The sequence below is a fragment of the Barbus barbus genome (assembly GCF_936440315.1).
Source record: "Barbus barbus genome assembly, chromosome: 23".
In the NCBI taxonomy this organism is placed as follows: domain Eukaryota; kingdom Metazoa; phylum Chordata; class Actinopteri; order Cypriniformes; family Cyprinidae; genus Barbus; species Barbus barbus.
In genome coordinates, this window is record NC_136751.1 from 25572994 (window position 1) to 25598481 (window position 25488).

General features: G+C 41.4%; 1 protein-coding gene across 1 annotated transcript in view; it reads right to left on the reverse strand.

Moving 5' to 3' along the window:
* Positions 1-25488, reverse strand: part of LOC306843219 (semaphorin-3ab) — a 38901-nt gene that overhangs the window by 9080 nt on the left and 4333 nt on the right. Inside the window, exons 2-13 of the mRNA XM_079374556.1 lie at positions 20992-21152; positions 11527-11589; positions 7700-7819; positions 7394-7487; positions 5656-5775; positions 4279-4421; positions 1348-1462; positions 1172-1241; positions 873-1017; positions 550-769; positions 384-475; positions 118-159 (exon numbers count right to left, since the gene is read on the reverse strand). Coding sequence (XP_079230682.1) covers positions 118-159; positions 384-475; positions 550-769; positions 873-1017; positions 1172-1241; positions 1348-1462; positions 4279-4421; positions 5656-5775; positions 7394-7487; positions 7700-7819; positions 11527-11589; positions 20992-21152 — 1385 coding nt within the window. The remainder of the gene's footprint in view (positions 1-117; positions 160-383; positions 476-549; positions 770-872; positions 1018-1171; positions 1242-1347; positions 1463-4278; positions 4422-5655; positions 5776-7393; positions 7488-7699; positions 7820-11526; positions 11590-20991; positions 21153-25488) is intronic.

Below are 25488 nucleotides of genomic sequence, written 5' to 3' on the forward strand. Positions count from 1 at the left end.
TTATGTTCCTCAGACTTGCTTAATGGAATTATCTTCAGTACTGCCACTTATTTGAATTGCTTTCACCATCTTTATTGCATTAAGAGATCAGTTGTTTGCAGTTCTAATAATACCAACCTGCTTTGTGGAGAGTTCCATTGCAGTAATAGCTGTCGGTTCCTGTAAAAAAAAAAAAAAAGTGTTTTTAATGCTTTATATTTTCTATCACCAAAATATTTCTAAGTATGAAAAAGGGAAAATAATACAGTTTAAAATCAGTGCCTTTGGGGTGTTTTAGTGGAAAAATGCTACAGCGTAGAATGTAAAGTAGTAGTAGATATAAATAATATCCTAATAATGAACCAATTAGAAATAACTCAGTATAATAAACTCAGTAAACCCACTCTGAACACAGTCATCTCTTCCAACAGGACTTCTTCAAGATCATGCCATGTTCCTCTGGGGATAGAAACCACCTTAAGAACTGTGCCCATGTCTACGGTAGAAAAATATCACAATTAACTTGAGTTTTACATAAAGTATATGGTTTAAAAACTTTATTCCACTCACTAGTGCCAATAAACATGACATCATACTGTCCATCCTCTGCCTCCACCCTGTCCACCACTATCTGTGTGAACTGATAGTCAACATCGGTTTTGATTATGATTGGACGGTTGTTGATGGGGAACACTGGGTTGTACATGGCCGGATGGCTTCTGGCAAACGTGATAACGTCGTCAGGAAAGTCCTTTGTTGATTCAAAACCATCAAATGTTTTGCTGGGGCACTGTCAACATTCAGGAGAACATGTGTTCAAATCCAAGCAGGCAAGTCACTTTAATTTTAAAAATAAAATGTACAAAGGCATCAGCACTGATTGGCCGTCTTACCGTGCCAGGTCTTGGATACGGCACTCTACCCAAAAACGGTACCCACTGGTAGTTGGGTCCATCTCGGTGGGCATAGGGGCCCAGAAATACCCTCCTGATATCCGCCATACTGTACATACACACCGCTGAGCCCTTAAAGATATTACTGTAAACCCGAGAAACAGTAATTATGAGTTTTTTGACAGCTTTGCCTTCAGGGACTTAAGACACAATTATCAAGGTCCGAATACAAAAAGACAGAATAAGCATTCAGGCTTAGTGGGAAAAGGAAATTTGGTGTAAATTGGATGTTTTATTACCTGGATGTTGTAAATACAGCATAGATAATAGGGTTTTTGGGATCCTTGGAGCTCATGAGAAAAACATCCTCTGAAAACGATAAAAAAAAAATTTAGTGAGTGGTCAACCAAATATGCCAAAATAGAGATGTACAGCAAAATTATATGAAGGTATTGTCATAGCATTGGTCACTTACGTAATTCATCAAAGTGTGTGTCGATGCCGTTCAGGCCAGGAACGGAGCAGATTAAACGGGCCTTCAGGAAGGTGGTCCATTTGTTCACCAAACTCCTGTGGCCTCCAAAATCATTCTGTCAGGGACAAATTAAATCGTACTTGTATCATTTTACTTCATGTTTACTTCAGACAAGATGATGTGTAAGAGAATATAATTTGGCCCAAATTTTTTAATTTTCTGAAGAAGGGCAGTGTGCCATTCAGAACTGAACAGATAATCCCTTTTAGCCCTCTGGGGTCTGAGGTGATTTTGGGGCCCTTGAGATGTTTTGACATGCCCTGATATTTGTGCTTATTTCAGCTTAATTATAACATACTATTGACCAACATGTAATTTTTTGTATTGAGCACAAACTGTGCTACAACAATATGTGACCAAGATGGATGTACATGTTTGCATTTTTTAGCATTCCATTTGAATTGAGGTATAAAACAGAAAATAGAATTGAAATTCAAATGTGAAATTTGAAATTTAAGGAAGTTAAATTAGGAAATTCAAAGAAATTCTTATAACAAAGAAAAACTCAATTCTTCAATTCATCTTGTGTATTTTAAAGTGACATCTGAATTTGAAAGTTTAAAAAGGGAAAAAAAGTAGTTTAAAAAGTTTAAATATTTATGGACTAGTATGGATGAACATTTCACTTCCCAGAAAACCATCTTTATGTATTTTGTCGAATATAATAATAATAATTCATTACATTTATATAGCGCTTTTTTGCTTTTCTAAGCACTCAAAGCGCTCTACATTGTGAGGGGGGGTGTCTCATCCACCACCAGTGTGCAGCATCCACCTGGATGATGCGACGGCAGCCATAGTGCGCCAGAACGCCCACCACACACCAGCTTACTAGTGGAGAGGAGACAGAGTGATGAAGCCAATCAGTGTAATGGGATGATTAGGAGACCATGATGGTCAGAGACCAATGGGGAAATTTGGCCAGGATGCCGAGGTCACACCTCTACTCTTTTCGAAAGACATCCTGGGATTTTTAATGACCACAGAGAGTCAGGACCTCGGTTTAACATCTCATCCGAAAGATGGATGAATATATCTGTCAAATTTATTTGAACTAAAATTCAGTACATTTTTGTGGGGCATTGCCAATTCAAATTGAATTGTGAATAGGGATTATTCATTTCCAGAGCACAAACAAAATCTGCATTCCTAATAAAATGTGATTAAAGGGATCATGAATATAACTTTTTATTTTATAATGTAAAAAGTTTAACTTAAAAAAAAAAACCTAAATTTACAAATAAAAGGCTATTTTCAAACTTTTTACAACAGCTGCCGAGTTGAACTAATTGTGAAAAGAATTCTACTGAGATGTATTCATATAGTTGAAAATAAACAGCCAGTCTTGCACTAATGTATTAATTTCCATTACGTAATAAGTCAAAATGAGTCATTTTGGCAGCTTGGTTTCAATAAAAGCTGTTTTTAGACTAACAAGGATGTTTTGAGTTCTGAAACGTGCTGTGTTTTTATAGTACAATAACCTTTAACATGTCAAAAGATCAAGGAAAAGTAGATTTCTCAATTCTTGACCCCTTTAAAGTCAATGCACTACAACATAAAAGTCCTAAAAACAATAACTCCAGTCATCTTTAGCACAGACACCATTTATTTATAGAATGATTATTGATGATTCATTAATTTTAAAGAGGTGTGTGCATGTGTATATATACGCACACATGTCTACAATCTTGTTTTACGTAAAAACCTGGCAGTCGGCATGTGAAACACATGAGCAATATAAACAATCTCCTTTACTGTGGATTGATCAGCTCTAATTAGCAGGGCTGGGAAATGTGTTGCATAAACTAAACATACACTCTGCATAATAAGACAATTGTCTGCATTGGTGAAGGTAGGATTCCAGTCATACCGGAATACCGAGCGAGCTGTAATTGAGAACACCTTTCTACCACTTCAAGCTGTAGGCTCGCACTTGAGCTGAGCGTGTCTGCAAAAGTCTTACATTTTCTCCACAGAGCAGTCTTTGTTCTCTCGGCTGATGGCTCCTGTGACATTTTAGGCATCTCTTAAGTTTCACGGTGGGGGGTGAGAGCAAAGCCACAAAACTGAGGTGAAGCCAAATGCAAAAACACTGGCTGAGCCATCCACCTACCTGTATCGTCACCATGAGGTGTTTGTATGCATTACCGTAGTAAAGAGAAACCACAAATGAGATCTAGTTAATATCTCAGTCGTCTCTTCTAGACTACAAGATTAAATGGAAACAGTCTCCTGTTTCTTAAAGTATTTTTCTGAGAAAAAGAGTCCTAAACTGTGCTCAAATTTGCCAAGATATCAACAAAGTCTGAGATTTCAATACAGCATCGTCAGATTGGAAAAATATTGGCAAAATATGCTTATGGCGACATTTTTGCTGAATTATATCACATAGTTTTTTGCAGGTTTTACAACACTTTCAAAGTGAAATGTCCAGTGTGTGGCATTTTAGGTTTTATCGATAGCGTTAACAAAAGCAAACACGAGGTATAATCGCATTTGCTAAAGCAACCACTTCATTTTATCTCACGTCTAAGTCTTTTATCTCTATTGGCATGATACGTGTTTCCCAAGATTCATACAGTGCAATGCTGTACCAGGTGTGCTACCGAGCAAGTTTACTGCATCAGAAAGCCATACAACTGGAGTTGGTTATCTGATGCAAACTTCAAAATGCATTCGTTTACAAATGGTAAAAGTGTTGAGGTTGGAGGTTTGCAAAAATATAGGCAGAGGCAAAGCTGAAACTGATAACTGATAACTCCAGTTTTGTGAGCTATATAATGAGCTAAAGTGTGTGTGGACCAGCCTGTGGAGTAATGCATTTGTGGTCCTTTGGTGTATGTATGTATGTGTGAAGTGTATCTGTACCTTGCACAGCTGTCCGATTCTGGCGTGTGTGGCTTTGCTGATTTGCTCTCCATCAATGGCATTCTCTCTGAAGAACAAATAGATCTTGTCATCTTCAGGGTTGTCACTCTCTGGGATGAGATGCACACTGATAAATCTCGGGTCTGGAAGGACAACAAACAAAATATAAAAAATAAAAAAAATAAAAAAATACATAATACAACAAAAAATAATGTGAACCAATAACTTTAACAGCAAGAATACTGACAGTTTTAGATTTCATTTTAAGCTTCATTGTTCATGTAGTTGAATGGGTCTGACCCTCAAGTTTACGTGTGTGTGTGTGTGGGTCTTAGTGACACGTTAATTGTGCATAGGTTCTATTTACGGTATTGTGGGCCCCAGGTCTTCACAGCCAGTTTTTCATGGTTATTCAGAGTTATTGCTGTATTCACAGAGGTCCAATAGCCACATCACAAACATCTCACATAACATTACTATTGCACCAGCTCACAATGACCTACACAGTCACCTCACCACATCTACACACACTCCTATGACGCAAAACTTGTTCACTGGAGCCAAAGGCATTCATTTAATCTTTAATTGTTACTTTGGTTAAAAAAAAAATATATATGAGGAAATGTCGCTTTTTGGTGTTTACTATATAATCCTAATTCCATCAGATGTCTACTGACACACATGCAAGCACACAAGATGTGAGGTAATGACATTTGATAACTTTTAAATTTCAGATAATCCATAATAATCCAGTTCTTCTGGTTAAGGAGTTCTGTTTCTCTCACACACATATAACTCCAGTTTCAACAGAATACAAATTTTAATTATTCAATTTTAGAATAAGAAGTAAAGTTGGAAATAAGAAGTAACATTATGTTGTGACATATAAAGTCATGTTGTGAGAAATAAATTCACAATTTTTAATGTTCTAATATTTACAATATTTATATTCCAACAAATATTGTTCTTTTGTACTTTCTATTCATCAAAGAATCCACAAAAAAAAGTATCTTCTTAAAATATTAACCAGCACAAATGTTTTCAACATTAAAAGCAGCAAATCAGCGTATTCTAATGAATTCTGAAGGATCATGTGACACTAAACGCTGAAGTAATGGCTGCTAAAAATTCAGCTTTGCTTCACAGGAATAATTTTAATTAAAAATATAATGAAATAGAAAACTGGTAAACTGTAATAAAGTTGCACAAATTACTGTTTTAACTGCATTTTTCTAATAATTGCAGTGTTGGTGAACTTATGAAATGTCAAAAATCTTAGACACTTTTGAACAGTAGTGTCAGTGTAGTATGTTTTATTTGTTTGCATTCATTTAAAATATATACAAAGCTGTGTATAAATATGTGTTTGTGTCTCACCATTGAGCCATCTGGAGTCGTGCTGCTCCGTTCTGATTGGATGGTGCTTGCCTAACGTTCGGAAAATGGCAAAGTCCCGGCCCATGAAGTCAGCTGATGTCCCAGCATAAAGTTCCCCATCTGATGTTCAAAAATGCTAATTAAAACTCATACTTGGATGGCAAGAATGAAATGTCAGGAGACAGAAGGAAATAGTTCAGTCTAGGTTTTGTCAAATTTAATAACAGCTCAGGTGAAGACTCAAAGAGGTGAAACAGTCAACACTCGGAGGCAATTTCACGCTCAAGGATGGCATGAGAGAACGGGACTGTGTGTGTGTGTGTGTGTGTGTGTCATGTGTGACCTTTAATCTGAGATGAGAGATTTAACAGTAGAACGCTCTGCAGGTAAACACAAAACCAGATGAATAGTCTGCACTGGTCATCCTCAAAGAGAGAGCATTAATCAAGGGTGTTGAGTTTCCATTCCGAACAAATGAACCAGAGCAAAACACACTCCGGATTATGCACTGCCACACACCACATACACAAACACAGACCTGTATTATTTTTCTCTAACTAACCAGATCTGCTTTATGTTCTGCTTATAGTTGAATTAATTTCTCAGTGACAAACAAAATAGCTCGGTGAAGCATAACAACTGCTATTGAGAAAACAAACAAATGCACTGTAATTATATTATCAGCATATTTGAGTGAATTGAAAATGTAACATCAATGACATAGTATTTGATACATACACTTTCTGTCTATTTATATTAGATATTATATTTAAATGAAATTCTGAATCCTTTGTTGTCCAAAGTGTTCTTATATTTGGACCCCACTGAACAAACTACACACATTTTCAAAACAATAAATAAATAAATTATGTATTGCATTTTTTTTATATTATTATTATTATTATTATTATTATTATAAAATGTTGCAAACAATAAAGTAACATGAAATTATAATAAATCAATCCCGAATAAATAAATATATTAAAATTAATCATTATATTTTCGTCATCAGTCAGTTTATACATTTATACCTTTGATACATTTGTCTTCTCTGTGCATTTCATTTGCATTATGGTACCAGTAATCTATTACTTGTTTGTTTTTATTATAAACTACACAATGACAATAAAGTTGAATCTAATCCAATCAATATATATATTTTTAGAGATATATTTTTAATGTCTGTAAGGCAAAGATACAAGGAGTTTCGCGCTCAAGTTCACAGACTGAGGCGGCAGAAAGTGTATCCTGTTTGCTTTCATTATTTTACAAAAGCACGTTTTGTTATTATGAGTGCTCACAAATAAACATAGAGTCCTTACAGATTTGAAAGACGTATTACTCTTATCTGTATGACCAAAAATGACCTGCAGTGAGCGCGCTGCTTTTCAGCTTCCGCACAGACACTTGAACAGTGGACATTTCTCTAGGTTAACATTAGATTGATCGGCCATGTAAAGTTGCTAATACTTACATATTTTAGATGATAAGCCATATTTGTGGTGGATGAATGATAGGCGAGCGTTTGGATGTCCTGCCGGATGTACTGTATTACCATAGACCAGTCGTTAACAAGCTGCGTGACTTCACCAATGTGTTTTTTTTTTCAGCGACTAAAAAAATTTTGGTCGACCAAGCCTCTTCTGGTTGACTAACGATTAGTTGACTATTAGGGGGTAGCCGTAATGACGTTAAATATTAACCAGAAAATCAGTTGTTCATATTCAGCATCACTCACCGATCAGCATGGAAGCAGTCAGCAGTTTGGGGTCATAGGGACTCTTTCCACGGCCATTCTCAAACCTTGACGACCCTAGCCGAAAGATGTTGTCCTGGATAGAAACAAGCACAAAATGAATCTCTGTGCAAATGGCAATCCACAATGAAACATTTAGCAAATGTCCATCAGATTTCTAGGCTAGATTTTGATTCGAAAAAATTTGTCTAAGCGAGTAAAGCTTCTATATAATCAAAAGTGACATCATTTGGTAAAACAGAATCACCAATAAACTGTGAAAGAATAACTGATATGGGATGCATTTACCTCTGGGCGTTTGCCCACTTCCACATAAGCACAGACGGGATGGAAGGCTCCTGTTCCACACAAATACAAGTGCGTCTGATTAAACGGCTGCAGAACCTTTATGAAGTTTGAGCACTCCTTCTGCAGAGAGAGAGAACAAAACAACATCAATTAATGATCAGAAAACAGCATTTATATTGATGTAGCCGATATTTTACCAACAGAAACTTCAAAAACAACACCTTGAACATGACAGAGAGAAAAGCAAACTAAATCTGTGGTGTATCTATATTTCTTGATTCACAGTGGTCACTACGTTCTTAAATAAATAAGCGCATGCCATCTGTGTCAACAAATGCTGACAGACGCAGCTTATCACCTACACACACACACACACACACACACACGTGCGCGCACACATACACATACACATTCAGTGGCCCAAGAAAGTACTTGGACACACTCAATATAAGAATGTCAGCATTTTTTGAGCAGAAAATCAGCATATTAAAATTTCTGATGGATCACGTGACATGAAGACTGGAGGAATGATGCTGAAAATTCAGTTTGCATCACAGGAATAAATTACATTTTAAAATAGATTCTATATATATTTTAAATTGTAGTAATATTTTACAGTATTTCTGCTTTACTGTATTTATGATCAAATAAATAAAATGTATCACTGACTTTTGAACAGTAGTGAAGATGGATGAAATATTTGTTTACTTTGTTTTCCAAAGTAGTCTTATATTTGGACCCCACCAGACAAACTACACACATTTTGAATTGAATTTAATTGATTGAATTATTGCAGTTTTTCAAATATGTTTATTAATATTATTATTATCATTATAAAAATGTTGACAACAATAAAATAGCATGAAATTATTATAAATAAATCCAGAATATAAATATATTCAAATAAATAATTACATTTTTGGAATCAGTCAGATAACAAAAAGTTTTTTTTGTGTTTTTTCCCCCATCATGTGACACTGAAGACTGGAGTAAAATTGATGATGCTTAAAATTCAGATTTGATATCACAGGAATGATTACCTTTTAAAATCTATATATATATTTTAAATTGTAGTACTATTTTACAATATTACTGTTTTATTGTATTTATGACCAAACTAAAAAAATAATAAAAAATTGGTGCTAAACTTTTGAACAGTAGTGAAGATGGGTGAAGTATTTGTTTACTTTTTGATTTTCAATACTTAGTTAAACAGTTATTGTGGTGACCTAAACCTGTGATTAGGACACCTGTGTGCACTTGAGAGGAACTGACTTCATACATTCACTAATAACTACCTTTATATTATCACCTTCAATATTATAGGGGTTCACTCATAGGTTTATGTTGCATGACGATATGTGTTTGATGTCCTTAGATTGTCACGCTGTAATCAGTGGACTAACCCAATCATTTCATGTTCTTTAATATTGCGTAATTCCTCTGTTTATGTCATTTCTGTGTTCATCAAACTCCTGCAGCAGAATTCCACACACAGCGGCACAGCTGACCAACACACTCCCACAAAGCGCTTTATTAAAAGGAAAATATTAAAACAGCTGGAGTTGTTTTTCAGCAGGGTGTTTAGTGCATTAACAGGGAAATCCTGTTATAGGCGTCCATAGCTCCCCAGTGGCCTGTACTCTCAGGGTTAGTGTGTGTGTGTGTGTGTGTGTGTGTGTGTTATTGGTGTTTGTCAGCTCCACTGTAGCATCTGAGCAGGGATTTTGCCTATGGAAATGTGCATGTTTGTGTTCAGAAGCTCCCCAGTTGTGTTAAAGCCACGTGTCTGAGCAAGTCTCATCTGGAACAGACTGAAGTGACTCATCTGATGTGGAAAAGGTTTACAGAAAAGTATGACAACGTATAATATATGACTCAAAGATTTGGCTTTTTCTACTCCATCAATATTGACTGAATGACACTTTTAGTTTAGCTATATTTCTCCAACCTCCTATACCAACTTAATATACCTCAACAATTATATGTAACTCATTTTTATGGTGATTTCTCCCAGCAACCAGCAAACATTTGTTAATTGGATAACTCAGACATAATTTAAACTGACATGTTTCTGCACACACCTTCATCAAAACAAAAATGCATGGTTTTAATTAAAGTTTAAGCTCTCCACTCAGTGTATTACTGGTTCACCTTCTTAGCAGTGGTTTGTTACTTCTATTTGCATTGTTTGATAGTGAAATTGCACAGTAAACAAATAGGAAAACATTATTTAAAATTGTAAAAAGTCGATTTGTCCATGCTATTGGTTTTGACCAAGCCTTAATAAAATAAAATAAAATAAAATAAAATAAAATAAAATAAAATAAAATAAAATAAAATAAAATAAAATAAAATGTTTTAAATGTCAATATTCCATGCTAAATTCTACAAAGTCTACAAATGCATTTAAAACACTTAGAATTAAAATAAAATAAAATAAAACTATTTGTAAAACAAAATGTTAAAATACAATAAAATACACATTATTTTAAAAATAAATGCTAATTTTATGTTAAAGGTATTTATTGCAAAATCCACAGATGAATTCAAACACTTCTAATTTAAACACTTGTCTAATTTGACCTAACATGCAGCACCACCACCAACATAAATGGATGTTTTTGTGAAGACTTCTGGTTCATAAGCATTGATCTCGCTCTCTTTTTGTTTCTTACAAATTGCGAAGATCCTTCAAGAGGACCAGCAGTTTTCTATCTTCATTGGCTCTCAAAAGGGCCCTAAATTGACGTAGTCCCACTTACTTCAAACAAGCTTGAGTCAACCTCTCTTTGAGAAGAACAAGCCTCAGTCAATCTGTCTCTTTTCACCAGCACCCCTCTCTTCACATAAAAGCCATCTTTCAGTGAGCACGCCGCCATTCATTGAAACCATGTTTACATCAAAATCTCACACAATGCATGTTATTGCAATTCAAATAAGTGCCATTGAAACCCAACCAACCTTATAGTTTCTTTATGATGCTAATAGCGCCGAGGGCCGCTTTCTATGGCTCTATATGTTCAAGGCAGCGCCTCGGGCAGGATCTCAGATGGAATTTATGAGAGCAAATGGCAGACCAGCCTGGAAAGTGTTTATACACCGTTGTCCCACAATTCAGTGATTTGGTTTTTATTCATTCTTCCACTGACATCTGCTGAACTGATTTTCTGAGAGAAACCTTCAACTTTGTTTGTGAAAGCAAAAGACGGATGACAGACAAGCACAGCTTTACCTTGTCAGAATGAGCGGCTCTTCTCAAAAGCAAATCAATCGTGTCTTGATTTTGGATCTATGTCAAACATTACATTTACTTTCAATAAAAGACATATAGGCTATAATGGAAAAAATATGTTATTGCTCTCCCAGAGAGCAATAAAAAAAATGAATAGCTGTCGTACTATGCGTCAAAAAGTTTGGGGTCAGTAAAATTTTTTCCTGTTTTTGAACAAACTCTCATATGCTCACCAAGGCTGCATTTATTTGATTAAAAATAAAGTATTTTTCTATTTATAACTGTTTTCTATTTTAAAGAATTTTCAAATGTAATTTATTCGTGTGACGCAAAGCTGAATTTTCATTACTCCAGTCTTCAAAGTCACATAAATCATTCTAATGTGCTGCTCAAGTAACATTTTTTACATCATGCATACATGTACTACAAAGCGAAACATATGAGAGATGAAGCAGAGAGAAGTGGAACAGTGCAGACAAACAAGCAGTTCACTGCATCAGTGAGGTCTATCCGACAGATCTCAGGGTTATGGAGAGGACAGAAGAGAGAAGATGGAAGAAAAAAAAATACAAAGTGAAAGAGAAGCACTTACCTGGACGTCCTTCCCAGCCCATTTGCATTCATCTCGTCGAGAAGGTGAAGGAGGCCAGGATATCTACCGGTCAGAGAGTTGTCTATTAACCTTTAGAGACCCACTATAGCAACCTACTTGTTTTTAGCAAGTAAATACATATGACATATTTTTCTACTTAATACTGGTTAAAACAGCAGCAATTCACCCAAAAATATACCATAGAAACAAGTTTCTCAGGACAATATGTGACCCTGGACCACAAAACCAGTCTTAAGTCGCTGGGGTATATTTGTAGCAATAGCCAAAAATACACTTCATGGGTCAGAATTGTTAATTATTAATTTTTCTTTTATGCCAAAAATCATTAGGACATTAAGTAAAGATCATTGTCCATGAAGATATTTAGTAAATTTCTTACTGTAAATATATCAAAACTTAATTTCTGATAAGTAATATGCATAGCTAAGAACTTAATTTGGACAATTTTCTCAATATTTAGATTTTTTTGCACCCTCAGATGCCAGATTTTCAAATAGATGTACCTCGGCTAAATTCAGCTTTCATATGATGTATAAATGTCAATTTTGGAAAATTTACACTTAAGACTGGTTTTGTGGTCCAGGGTCACATATTACAATTTGAATCTCCCAGCATGCAATACACACACATCACTTTAAGGTCACTGATGACTGTAATATTATATAATATGTTAATAAATTTCCCAATTTATTACAACATTTTTAGTAATAAAAAGGCGAAAAAATGCACATAATCACATAAGAGAGTCCTTCAGTAAAATAATAACAAATAATTCTTATTATTAAAGGGGTCATATGATGCGATTTCAAGTTTTCCTTTCTCTTTGGAGTGTTACAAGCTGATTGTGCATAGATAAGATCCCTGAAGTTGCAAAGACTAAAGTCTCAAAACCAAAGAGATATTCTATATCAAAGTTAAGACTCTGCCACAACCCCCTAAAACGGCTCGTTCAAACACGCCCCCACAAGAGAAATTAAAAAAGAAAAAAAAAAGTATATTTGAAGTAGAAATATACTGTAACATTATACATCTTTAATATTATACATATCTTACAGTCACGTTTGACCGATGTAATGCACCCTTGCTAAATAAAAGTATTCATTTAATAAATAACGTCTCGGTTACGTACGTAACCCTCGTTCCCTGATGGAGGGAACGGAGACGTTATGTCGTGACGACATTAGGGGATTTACTTGGAAGCCCCGACTGCCTCTGATAAGAGAAAACGCCAATGAAATTTGGCTAGTGGATTTTGCATACCTGAGCCACTCCCCGTGCATACGGGTATAAAAGGGCGACAGGTGCATCCACTCATCAGGTTTTCCGCTGAGGAGCCGAGAACGTGTCCCTGGCAACCAGCGATGGTTCGAGATTGTGGCATGGGGACATAACGTCTCCGTTCCCTCCATCAGGGAACGAGGGTTACGTACGTAACCGAGACGTTCCCTATCTGTCGGTCACTACGAGTTATGTCGTGACGACATTAGGGGTCTATGGAAAGCGCCACAACCTGAACCCCGTCACGACCTTGTGGCATGCAGATGTTGACAAGCTAGCGCGTGACAGACAAATGCGATGCGAAGGTCGCAACCTTCCCGTCGCCCCAGCGCAAATTCGCTAACCTTGGTGCCCGCAGAGACCACTGAGTACATTGCTGCTGGAGATAGCCAAGCCGCTGTTCCTTTCCCCAGAAATCGGAAGGGATTTCGACCTTCTATGAAAGATTGCTTCAAGTCTTTCCTGTTTGTTGTTACAGCCCGGCAGTAACGACGGGGAAGCGAGCCTTCCGGAGAAGGGCGCTACGGAGGCCACACCCTGCCCGAAGGGAGGTAACGTGTGGAGACACTGGTATGGACTGGCCCAAGCCTGGGGCAGTGCTACATACGCCTGGACCCTGGGGCAGATCCTACCTAGGAGAAGGGAGGAAGGCTGCCAGCAGGGCCTGACAGAGCTCTGTCAAAGGGAAGACACGGGTTTACCATGAGGGAAACCGTACCGTGGATGAATACACGTGTGGGATCACCCGAAGGGAATCAGGCCGCACGGGCACCTAGCCGAGTACAGGGGCTGACCGGAGACCCGGGCAAGCTAACACCGGTACTGGGCCTGGCGTCAGACTGCTCCGCCCAGTCTGACTGCCGGGGGTGCTGGAGGAACTCCGCCAGGGTTCGCCGTTCGGGGAACTAACTGGAGGAGAGAATAGGCGCTCGTATCCCCGGGTAAGGGGGAATGGCGCAGCAAGCGTGACACCGGCCAACTCTTCCCGCCACTTACCTGTTACCCAACACACGGGAAGAGACTGGCTCAACGCGGAGACTGTAGAATCTCGCGAAGGTGTTCGGTGTCGCCCAGCCCGCAGCTCTACAGATGTCTGCCAAAGAGGCGCCGTGCGCCAGCGCATAGGAGGAGGCAACACTCCGTGTGGAGTGAGCCCTCACCCCGAGGGGGCACGGCTCGCCTTGGGATTGGTACGCCAAGGCGATGGCATCCACTATCCAGTGGGCCAACCTCTGCTTGGAGACAGCCTTCCCTTTCTGCTGACCTCCGTGGCAGACAAAGAGTCGCTCGGAGCTTCTGAAGCTCCGGGTGCGGTCCACGTATATGCGCAGCGCTCTTACGGGACACAGCAACGCCAAGGCTGGGTCTGCCTCCTCCGAGGGCAGTGCTTGCAGGTTCACCACCTGATCGCGGAAAGGCGTGGTGTGAACCTTAGGCACGTATCCAGGCCGGGGTCTCAGGACAACGTGAGAGTAGGCCGGCCCAAACACAAGGCACTCTTCGCTTACCGAAAATGCTTGGAGGTCCCCGACCCTCTTGATGGAAGTGAGCGCGGTCAGGAGCGCTGTCTTGGCCGACAGGAATTTCAGCTCGACTGAGTCCAGCGGCTCAAAGGGACCCCTCTGAAGTCCAGCCAGGACAATAGAGAGATCCCAGGAGGGCATCAGGGGTGGCCTAGGAGGATTTAACCTTCTGGCACCCCTCAGGAACCTCACGATGAGATCGTGCTTCCCCAGGGACCGGCCGTCCACTGCATCGTGATGGGCCGCAATAGCAGCCACGTACACTTTCAAGGTGGAGGGCGACAGCCTGCGCTCCAACCTCTCTTGCAGGAAAGAAAGCACCACTCCAACCGTGCATCTTCGGGGGTCCTCCCGACGAGAAGAACACCAGTCCGCGAACAGACTCCACTTCAGTGCATAGGCTTGCCTAGTTGAAGGGGCCCTAGCCTGAATGATGGTGTCCACCACAGCCTGTGGCAGGCCACTCAAGTCTGCCGCGTCCCATCCAGGAGCCACACATGGAGGTTCCACAGATCTGGACGCGGGTGCCATATGGTGCCGAGCCCCTGAGAAAGAAGGTCCTTCCTCAGAGGGATGCGCCAGGGAGGGGCTGTCGCGAGGAGGGTGAGTTCTGGAAACCAGGTCCGGGTGGGCCAATATGGCGCAACCAACAAGACCTGCTCCTCGTCCTCCCTGACCTTGCACAGCGTCTGTGCGATCAGGCTCACTGGGGGAAACGCATACTTGCGCAGAGCCCGAGGCCAGCTGTGTGCCAGTGCGTCCGTGCCGAGGGGGGCCTCGGTCAGGGAGAAATACAGCTGGCAGTGGGAGGACTCGCGGGAAGCAAACAGGTCTACCTGAGCTTCCCCGAATCGACTCCAAATCAGCCGGATCGTCTCGGGATGGAGTCGCCATTCTCCGGGGAACGTGAGCTGTCGTGAGAGCGCGTCGGCTGCACGATTGAGCTCCCCCGGAATGTGGACGGCGCGCAGCGATTTGAGCTGTGACTGACTCCAGAGGAGGAGATGGCGGGCGAGCTGTGACATGCGGCGTGATCGTAGACCCCCCTGCCGGTTGACGTACGAAACAGCCGCAGTGTTGTCCGTGCGGACCAACACGTGCTGGCCTAGAAGCAGTGGCCGGAACTGCTTTAAGGCCAGATGCACTGCCAACAGCTCTAGGCAGTTGATGTGCCAAAGCAGTCGAGGCCCCGTCCAGAGCCCCGAGGCTGCCTGCCCGTTGCATGTAGCGCCCCAGCCCATGCTGGAGGCATCTGTTGTGACAACAACATGCCGGGACACTTGTCCTAAGGGCACCCCGGCCCGTAGGAAAGCAAGGTCTGACCAGGGGCTGAAAGAGCGGCGACACGACTGTGTGATGGTCACACGACGTGTCCCGCGGCGCCATGCCCATCTCGGGACCCGTGAGTGTAACCAGTGCTGAAGTGGTCTCATATGAAGCAACCCGAGCGGCGTGACTGCGGCTACGGATGCCATATGCCCCAGGAGCTGCTGAAACTGTTTCAGCGGAACCACTGTCCTGCCTCTGAAGGAACTCAGGCAGTTCAGCACTGATTGGGCACGCTCGTCCGTGAGACGTGCCGTCATACTCACGGAGTCTAACTCCACACCGAGAAAAGAGATTCTCTGCGCAGGGGAGAGCTTGCTCTTTTCCCAGTTGACCCGAAGCCCCAACTGGCTGAGGTGCCGGAGCACCAGGTCCCTGTGACCACACAACTGTTCTCGCGACCGGGCCAGAATGAGCCAATCGTCGAGATAGTTGAGGATCCTGACGCCCACTTCCCGTAACGGGGCAAGGGCGCCCTCCGCCACCTTCGTGAAGGCACGGGGAGACAGGGAGAGCCCGAAGGGGAGGACCCTGTACTGCCATGCCCGCCCCTCGAACGCAAACCGTAGGAACGGCCTGTGTCGAGGGAGAATCGAGACATGAAAGTAAGCGTCCTTCAGGTCGATCGCTGCAAACCAATCCGCGGACTGCACGCATTTGACAATGCGCTTCTGTGTCAACATCTTGAACGGGAGCTTGTGTAGGGCCCGATTCAAGACTCGCAGGTCCAGGATTGGCCGGAGGCCACCGCCTTTCTTGGGCACGATGAAGTAGGGGCTGTAAAACCCCTGCCTCATCTCGGCTGGAGGGACCGGCTCGATCGCACCCTTTGCCAGAAGGACAGCAATCTCCTCGCGCAGGACAGGTGCATCTCGGACTGCCACCGAAGTCTCGAGGATGCCGCCGAACCTGGGAGGCCGCCTGGCGAACTGAATCGCATAGCCGAGTCGAACTGTGCGAATGAGCCAGCGAGACGGGCTGGGTAGCGCAAGCCACGCCCCCAGATACCGTGCAAGTGGCACCAAAGGCACAATCGACGTGCCCGCAGTGGTGCAGCGAGGGGGAGTAAGGTTGGATGGAGCAGAAGGCGGTGCGTTCTGACTCATCCCCACAAAACTCCCTGAGTCCCCGGGGGGACTGGCTAGAGGTGCGCGGGGAGGCATCGCGTCCCCAGACCGCACTCTCTTGGCCACTGGCAATATGGGTCTCGGGTGAGAGTGAGGAGGCAGTGCGTCGCACACTGTCAGCCCGCAGACCTGGGAACCCGGAGGAAAGGGAAATTGCTCTTTCTTTGGCAATGTGGGTACCACTGGCCCTTGAGCCAGTGGCGGAACAGAAAGAAAAGAAAACACAGGATTCTCCACCCGGCCCTCCTCCGGGGGAAGGAGCGACGCTAGCCTCGTCGTCTCCTGGGAAAGAGCAAATTCCTCCATCTCCGGGTTGTGCGCGTCAGGGCCGCTTTGTCGTCTTCCTGGAGGACTTGGCGGCCGGCTGAGGCGCAGGGGGCGCCGCACTCCTGCGAGAGGCTCGACGCACCGGCCTAGGTGACGACTCAGCACGGGGCGGAGGAGCTCTGGAGGACGCAGGAGGGCGCCCACGGCGACCAGCAGACTGGGGCCTGGCCCTTGGGCCAGCGGTGGCAGCTGGAGCATCCCGCCGTTTAGGGAGGATGTGCTGAATTGCCTCCGTCTGCTTCTGTACTGCCGAGAATTGCTGGGCAAAACCCTCGACAGTGTCGCCAAATAGCCCCGTCTGGGAGATGGAGGCGTCGAGAAAGCGTACTTTGTCGACATCCTTCATCTCGGCCAGATTGAGCCAGAGATGGCGCTCTTGGACCACTAACGTGGACATCGCCTTCCCGAGGGACCGCGCCGTGACTTTCGTCGCCCGGAGAGCGAAGTCAGTCGCCGTGCGCAGCTCCTGCATCAACCCCGGGTCGGGACTACCCTCGTGCATTTGTTTTAGTGCCTTGGCCTGGTGAACTTGCAGGATGGCCATGGCATGCAGGGCAGAGGCGGCCTGGCCCGCAGCGCTGTAGGCCTTGGCGGCGAGTGCGGCCGTCAGCTTACAGGCTTTGGACGGGAGACGCGGACGATTCCTCCAGGTGGCGGCGTTTTGCGGGCACAGGTGCACCGCAACCGCTCTCTCCACCTGGGGAATATCCACGTACCCCCTGGCCGCCCCGCCATCGAGGGTAGTGAGGACGGAGGAGGGAGACGAGCGGCTTCTGGCCGTGAAAGGGGCCGTCCACGACTTCGTCAGCTCCTCATGCACCTCCGGGAAGAAAGGCACCGGGGCAAAGTGCGGCCGCTGGTCGCGTTTTGCGCCGATGAACCAATCATCCAGCCGCGAGGGCTCGGGACTGGGCGGTCTGTTGACCTCCAGCCCGATACTCACGGCTGCCCGGGCAAGCATGGCCGTCAGCTCTGGGTCCGGATCGGCAGTGGCGACAACACCCGAGGGGGGCAGCCCCGCCGATCGTTCATCCTCAGAGGACGAAAGCCCATCCCCCGATGCCGCGATCGACATCTGATCCTCGGGCGGCGCACCGAATGAAATGCTGGCGGCCCCGTGAGGCGAACCAGCGAAATCACTCGGGAACCGGACGGAACAAGCGCTGCGGGAGGAGTAAGAGGTCCGCGGGGACGTGCCCGGCGGAGAAGCTCTTACCGTCACCCTCAGATCTCCCAGAGCGCCAGCCGGCGGTCCTCTGCTCGAGCCAGAGAGACCGGGACGGGTGGCGGCAGAGGGTGCCAATCCTTTCAGAAAGGAAAGGTGAGATCGCAGCGTTGCCATGTTCATACGCCCACAACAGGCGCATGACTCATCCACAAACGCATCTTCAGCGTGCTGGATGCCCAGACACTGAAGACAACGCTCGTGACCGTCATCCGAGGACAGGAAGCGACCGCAACCAAGAGAACACGGACGGAACGGCATCTTTAAAAAGACGCGAACCGCCCAGTGTTTTAGAAATTTGCTCTTTCAGGTGAAGTGCCCAGGGGAATCGCTGCTGCAGGGACACCGCTGTCTGCACCGTGACGCCACCCAGGAACAAACTCTTTTTTTCTGAGGCAGAAGGCTTTGTGGAGATCGCAAGACTTCTCATCCACTCGGCTCCGAAGCAAAAATCTGATGAGTGGATGCACCTGTCGCCCTTTTATACCCGTATGCACGGGGAGTGGCTCAGGTATGCAAAATCCACTAGCCAAATTTCATTGGCGTTTTCTCTTATCAGAGGCAGTCGGGGCTTCCAAGTAAATCCCCTAATGTCGTCACGACATAACTCGTAGTGACCGACAGATAGGGAACTATAACTTACTGACCCAAAATGGTCAGGACGTTTGTTTATCCTAATTTCTAGTTTGTTAAACCATATGTACTTGTATACTTTACTATACTTGTACTTGTATAAACAAAATTTCACCCCAAAATGGTAAATATGCATAATCATCAAAATCTCCCTAAAAATATGCCTGTCCCAAAGCTTCAGCATATACTCCATTCTCTAACACAAATCTTTATACATGGATATCAGCTATAGCATTAGCCCGAGTCTAGACACAACTTTCCAGATGTGTTGTGCAAATCCTAGGAATCATGAAAGAGATCTTTGGTGGAAAGTGTAATGGAATCGTATGGGAAGAACGAGGTTTCTGTGGGACAGCTGTCACAGTGAGCTCCGTTCTTCCTGTGTCTGGAGAGAGTTCAGTGTGCTGTAATGGAGCTCCTGTCTGATGGCTGTGAACGTGTGAAACTGCACACTGATCAGATAAGCGCTGAGTGAAATTGTGTTTCTGTGTTTCCAAGGGAGAGAAAGAGACAGAGTACAGAGCTAAATATTCACTCTTGGAAGTTGGCATGGAGGAAGAAAGTTTTCTTTGGTAGCGGTACATATTGCCCTCATTAGACCTCCGTTATAAAAGTGCCATAGTATGTGTCACTATTCCTGACAATAACTGAATTAGTTCACCCTCTTTTTTTATAACGGGACAAAATGACCGATGGAAAAACCTCTATAAAACGCATTCAGCTCAGGTATATATAGAGAACATGTTCTGTTCTAACAGCTTCTTACAATGCAAGTACGATGACTAAAGTAAATTCTTCAGGATACATTATATATATCCCATGCTTCCTCATACGGTAACATTTATATTACCTTTGTTCTGTGAAGGCTATGTTTAAAAAGTTGTATATAGGTTAAAGTGGGCTGTGGTTTTGCCCTGGCGCCGTTTGTCTGTACTTTGCTACGTTTATTTTGTTCATTATTTATCCAGGTGAATGGATAGCAGCTCTCAGCCAGACTCTATGTGATCAGTATGACAGCTTTGCCCTGAAATATTCATACTCTTTTCGCTGGAAACAGACCCCCCTGTGTGCTGATGTGTTCATGTTTGTGTGTATAAGACAGAGAGAGAGAGGGAACAAGAGAATAAGAAAGAGAGAGAGAGACCATTTATGCGTAATAAAGCATGTATAATGCTTATCAATTTCTTATTATGCTATATTACCAAATATTGGATTCAATCTTTTTATCAACTTGTTTTCTGTCGATTTTGACAGGTTTTGTATTTATCATTTAAACGGATTGATTGTAGACGCCGTTGAACTGAAAGTATACACCTCAGTATTGGGGTAAATATTGCCAAAATTATCCACGATTAATGCATTTTTCACTCAAAAACTGAGGTGCAAAACCTCAGATCAATGAGACCTACTATTATCAGTTCCAAAAAGAAATACAAAACCTGTGCTAACTGAAAGAAAACAAGTTGACAAAAAGATTCAATCTGAGATTTGGTGATAATATATCATAATAAAAGATTTTAAAGGCTAGCCATTTTTGACTGGCAACACCAAATTGGAATTGTAAAGGATTTTAAGCACAGGATATTTTAAGTATTTTAGCTTTAACTTGTTAGCTGTGGTGTTTAAAGTGGACGACTTTTGAGACACAACATCCCTGAAAGGATTTAGCGTGCTGACACTTTTAACATGCTAACTGTGACTTCTGAGAAATCACAAAAAAATCACGAAATCACAATCATGCACATCCTTTCCAAGACAATTAGGCTACTGTCAGACTTCATCAGATTCTGTGAGAAATATTCTGGTTATCCGTCTCTGTTTGTTTAGTGTCTGATAGATCTACCTACAGCCAAATAGTCGAGTAGTCATTCAGACAACCTTCCCTACAACTAGCAACTCTACATCGATTTCATTTGAATGATGTCCCATGTGCAAATGCTGACTATCTAAATTGGTTAATGTTATCCTGATTGTTATACTAGCTGTTTTAACACCCTCTTCTTACCAGTTGCATGTCCAGATTGATGTCCACCAAGTTGAAGGAGAGCACATGATCTTTGGCCCCCACAAACAGCCGACCTCTCTCCTCGTCCAATAAAAAGTTGTGATAGGAAGAGCTGTTGGCCAATCCGTTGAAAGTGAGAAGGTTGTTGGACTCCAACATTTCTGTGGGAAAAAGTGAATATAGTATATTGGATTTATTGGGTCTCCTACAAACTTGAAAAGCAAAAGCTGGCAGAAACATTGACACCCATATGCTGAGCTTTCAAATATGGTCCACAATACGTAAAACTTGATGCTTTCTGACCTCATCCTCATTTTTTAGAGTTATATGGTTGAGAGGGAGACAGATAGATGGACCTTGGCTCTGACAGCGAACAGCTCAGCAGGGACGGCAGCAGTGTGTGTGAGACCTGTGACTGTGGTTTGGCTATAAGACAGCTGGGAAAGCTGGCGGTGCTCATAGATACACATAGATATTTGCTTGTGAATTTTGCTTTTATTCCTTATGTAGTTTATTGTCTACACAACAAAGAGCTGAATAAAACAAGCCAACAAGAGTAATCTACGTAAATTAGTTTCAGGTAGCTTCAAAATATTTGCTAGGGATTTCTTATTTTATTTGTTTGTTATAGGAATTGGTTAACCAAAACTGACATTTCTGTCTTCGTTTACTCATGCCCAGATTCATTCAACAGTAACTGACAAGCCACAAGAAAGCACAGTAAAAGTACCAAGTCTTCAGAAGACATGCAGTAGCTTTCTGTGAGGAACAAACTAGAGTTTGAGTTATACCGTTGTACCTTATTTACTCCAAAAGAGTGCATATTAGTACTTGAATGGCTCAAATGTGTGCCTGTTGAAAGGGTACAGGCCCAGTCACAGCTCTGGTACCTTTTTTCAGAGAGTTTACATCTCTTAACTGATATTTTTTGCAGTGAAGTAAGTCATACAGGTCTGGAACATGTATGAGGATGGGTAATAGGCGATAGAATCTGTTTAAGTCACTAAGACAAAAAAAAAAAAATCTAAAGTTTTGTCAGAGTCAGCATCTAGCAGTCAACACGCATACCTAACTGTGGGTCTTTGTCTATCATTATATATAACTCTTAAGTTTGTTCTGTTAGTTGGTGTGTGGTGTAAAGCCACGTTAAAGAAAACAGAAAATGTGCAACAGGACCAGAAAGCTGTAATTACAGCATTTGTTCTTAAGGGAAGTAAGATTTTCCCTGCCGTCACACTTAAATTGCTCTCCAGAGGGACATTGATAGCAGCTGAGAAATATGGAAGTGTTTGGACAATTATTGTAACCTATGAGTGTGTGTGTGTGTGTGTGTTAGGTTTTAGGTTGTATAAGGTTAAGGCAAAAAGGGCAGCAGATGAATCACACACAGTGTGGGATAGAATCATCCACATTAATTTTAGAATCCAAAAATGTTTTTAAGCCTGTTGCTTACCTACCAAAAATTGCAAATTAATTCATTAATTAAAAGCATGTTATAGACACACACACATATAAACAAGTGAATGAAAGAATGAATTAAGGAAGACTTAACACTTAACGTTTTAAAGCAATTTTGCATCATGCAAATCTTCATAACTACACACTCACACACTTATAATGTATTTCTATGTCAGAACGGGTTTTCAAAGAGCCTGAGGGGAAAAAGGGGAAGAACAGGCGAGAGGAAAGAGTGAAAGAGGAAAGTGTGAGAAAGGAAAGACAAAACCTGTGGAGTGCCACAGAGGAGAAGAGAAGATCAGAATGAAGAAAGGTTAAGACTAAGGTTGAGATGACTTAAAAGAGGTCAGTTAGAGAAGAGGAGAAAGAGAGAACGAGAGTGAATCTCTCACTTGTGTATGGAGTGGCTGTGGTGTTTCCATTTGGCACCATAACTAAAAAACACTCAGAATGCCTTTTATACACTCAGACACACTCGAAGCACCATGGAATTCATCTCACCATCACTTCAATGTGAACACTCATGAACACAGGCTTTTTCGAAGACAATACTGTCTGTTCAAATAAAAACTGTTCAGAAAACTATAATCCTTTCATTTCAGCCAAAATCTCACAAAAAATCAGGAAGTTATTCATAATGTGCGTTGCAATACATTATATCTTGCCGTAAATAATTATAACAGAATTTAAAATGCAGTGTGTAACAATGAACTGATAAGTGCTATAATGTATTACAATTATTCATGAGATTGTACAATGCATTGTAAGGTGCACTACAAGGCATAATTAATGCATTAAAACTACTTTAATAAAGCGTTATAGATAAAGGCTTTAAGTAAAATGTTACCAAAATATGTAGATAATATATTAACATTGTACAATATTTGCTTGTTTTAAGTCAATATATTAATTATTTTATTTCAAAATCATTGAACATAACAGCCTATCAAAGCAATGCATTTTGTAATGATAACAGTGTACAGGACTTTTGTGGAGTGTTTTACGTATATTTCACAGGATATTTCTGTTACTTTGAGGAAATTAATGGAACAAAGTGCAATGAGCATTTCCTCTGAGCTTTATGTCATAGAAACATCCGTTGAATTACGTCATTGTTTCTGTCATACTCTCTCCTTTCTATTTTTTCACCCTTTTGATGTGTTTTATGCTCACTTCTGCTTCTGATGTGTGTTAACGTGTGACTATGTGCGTTTGGTGCTTTTTACACAAGTGTGTAACATCAACTGACACAGGCGTCTCATCGGATTGTCAAGGGTCTGCTTGCGTAACACACTTGTGCTGAGAAGAGGTCTCATTAAAATATTCACACATATACTGCAGTCAAACACACAAACACTCTCTTAAACTGCAAAATGACTCTATCAGCAATCACAAACACTCACTTTAGAGAGGAAATGAACTGCACTTGATTACTGTCGAATTCTGAAAAGCATTGAACAAATAATCTGTGTACAGCATGTACAAATGTGTGAATGTTCTAAAATATTGTGACTTTGTTGAGTCATCATCGAAACAAATCAGTCAAGTTTTTCTCTGTTAAATAGCTGAATACAATGCATGATGTAATGTTTAGACTTTTTAACACCTCTGTTATGATCCAGACAGTTGCCAGGACATTCCAAACTCATAAATCAGACACCAGAGATAGAACATCATGCAATTAGTACATCATTCTGCTCATTGTGCATGTCTTTGAGTGTGTTATCAGGCGTGAGAAGTGCATTTAATTGGGTTTGGTAATAAAATACTTTCTGAGAACATTAAGTTTTCAACCTGGAGCAATAAACTTGATCTTGTGTAAAATGTGAATATGAGATTTATTATCTAATTGCCTAGTAAAACACTGAAAAGTGCTTTTTTTAATCAGTATTATTCATGACACACAGCCACTTAACTCTGATATAAAGACTCAAAAAGTGACTGCTCTTGACAGGTTTCACTTAGAATTCAACTATAGTGACAGTTGCTGTGTGAATCAATAGTGCATGAGCTGTAATTATCATATAGCCCAGAGTTATTTATCTATTAAAGATTACCTGAGAACACCCTGAGGAACAGGTTCTCAGAATGAAGGATTTGAGCTGCAAAGACAAAGACAAGGAACAACCAAACGGGTTTAAAGTTCAATCTACACGGATGTGACTAAATATTTAATCAAATGTAAAACTTTAGCAATCAATCACTGAAATCACTAGCATCAAAAAACTCATTACAAACACATTTCAGAAACATTTCAGTTCCAGGGGGAATTTGTGAACTACTGAGTGTAGGTTTGTTTACAAAGTCTACAAAGAAATCTGAAGATGTATTATTGAAAATTGCTGTGATTTGGAAAGAGATCATTTTTGATACCCAAGTCACCAAATTGAGATGATTAGTAATCTTTCAACATATTGGAAAAGAGACCAGTTGCGGTAGTTAAGAGAAAACGGCACTTGCTAAATGACTACATGCTAACTTCACCAGACAAAATAAAATACAAAAAAGCATAAATGTTATCTTTATGCTTTATATACACTCTTTCAAAAGTTTGCGGTCAGTTAACAAGGTTTTTATTAACCAATTAATGCTTTTATTTAGTAAATTTGCATTCAATTTATTAAAATTGACACTTATAATGCTACAAAAGCACATTTCAAAAGCAACTTTCTATCATCAAAAAATCCTGAATTATGTATCAAACTAAAATATTAAAATATTAAGCAGCACAACTGTTTTCAACATCGATAATAATTAAAAATGTTTCTTGAGCAGCAAATCAGCATATTAGAATTATTTATAAATTATAATGTGACAATGAAAATTCAGCTTAGTCATCACAGGAATAAATTAAATGTTGAAAGATATTAAAATTGAAAGCAGCTAATTTTTAATTAACTTTTAAACTTTTACAATATTACTTTTTTTTGTTTTTTGTTTTTTACTGTATTTTAGATCAAATAAATGCAGCCTTGATGAGCACAATCGACTTCATAAGAGACGTCTTAATTTTTTTTTTTTTTAAACCTCAAACCTGTA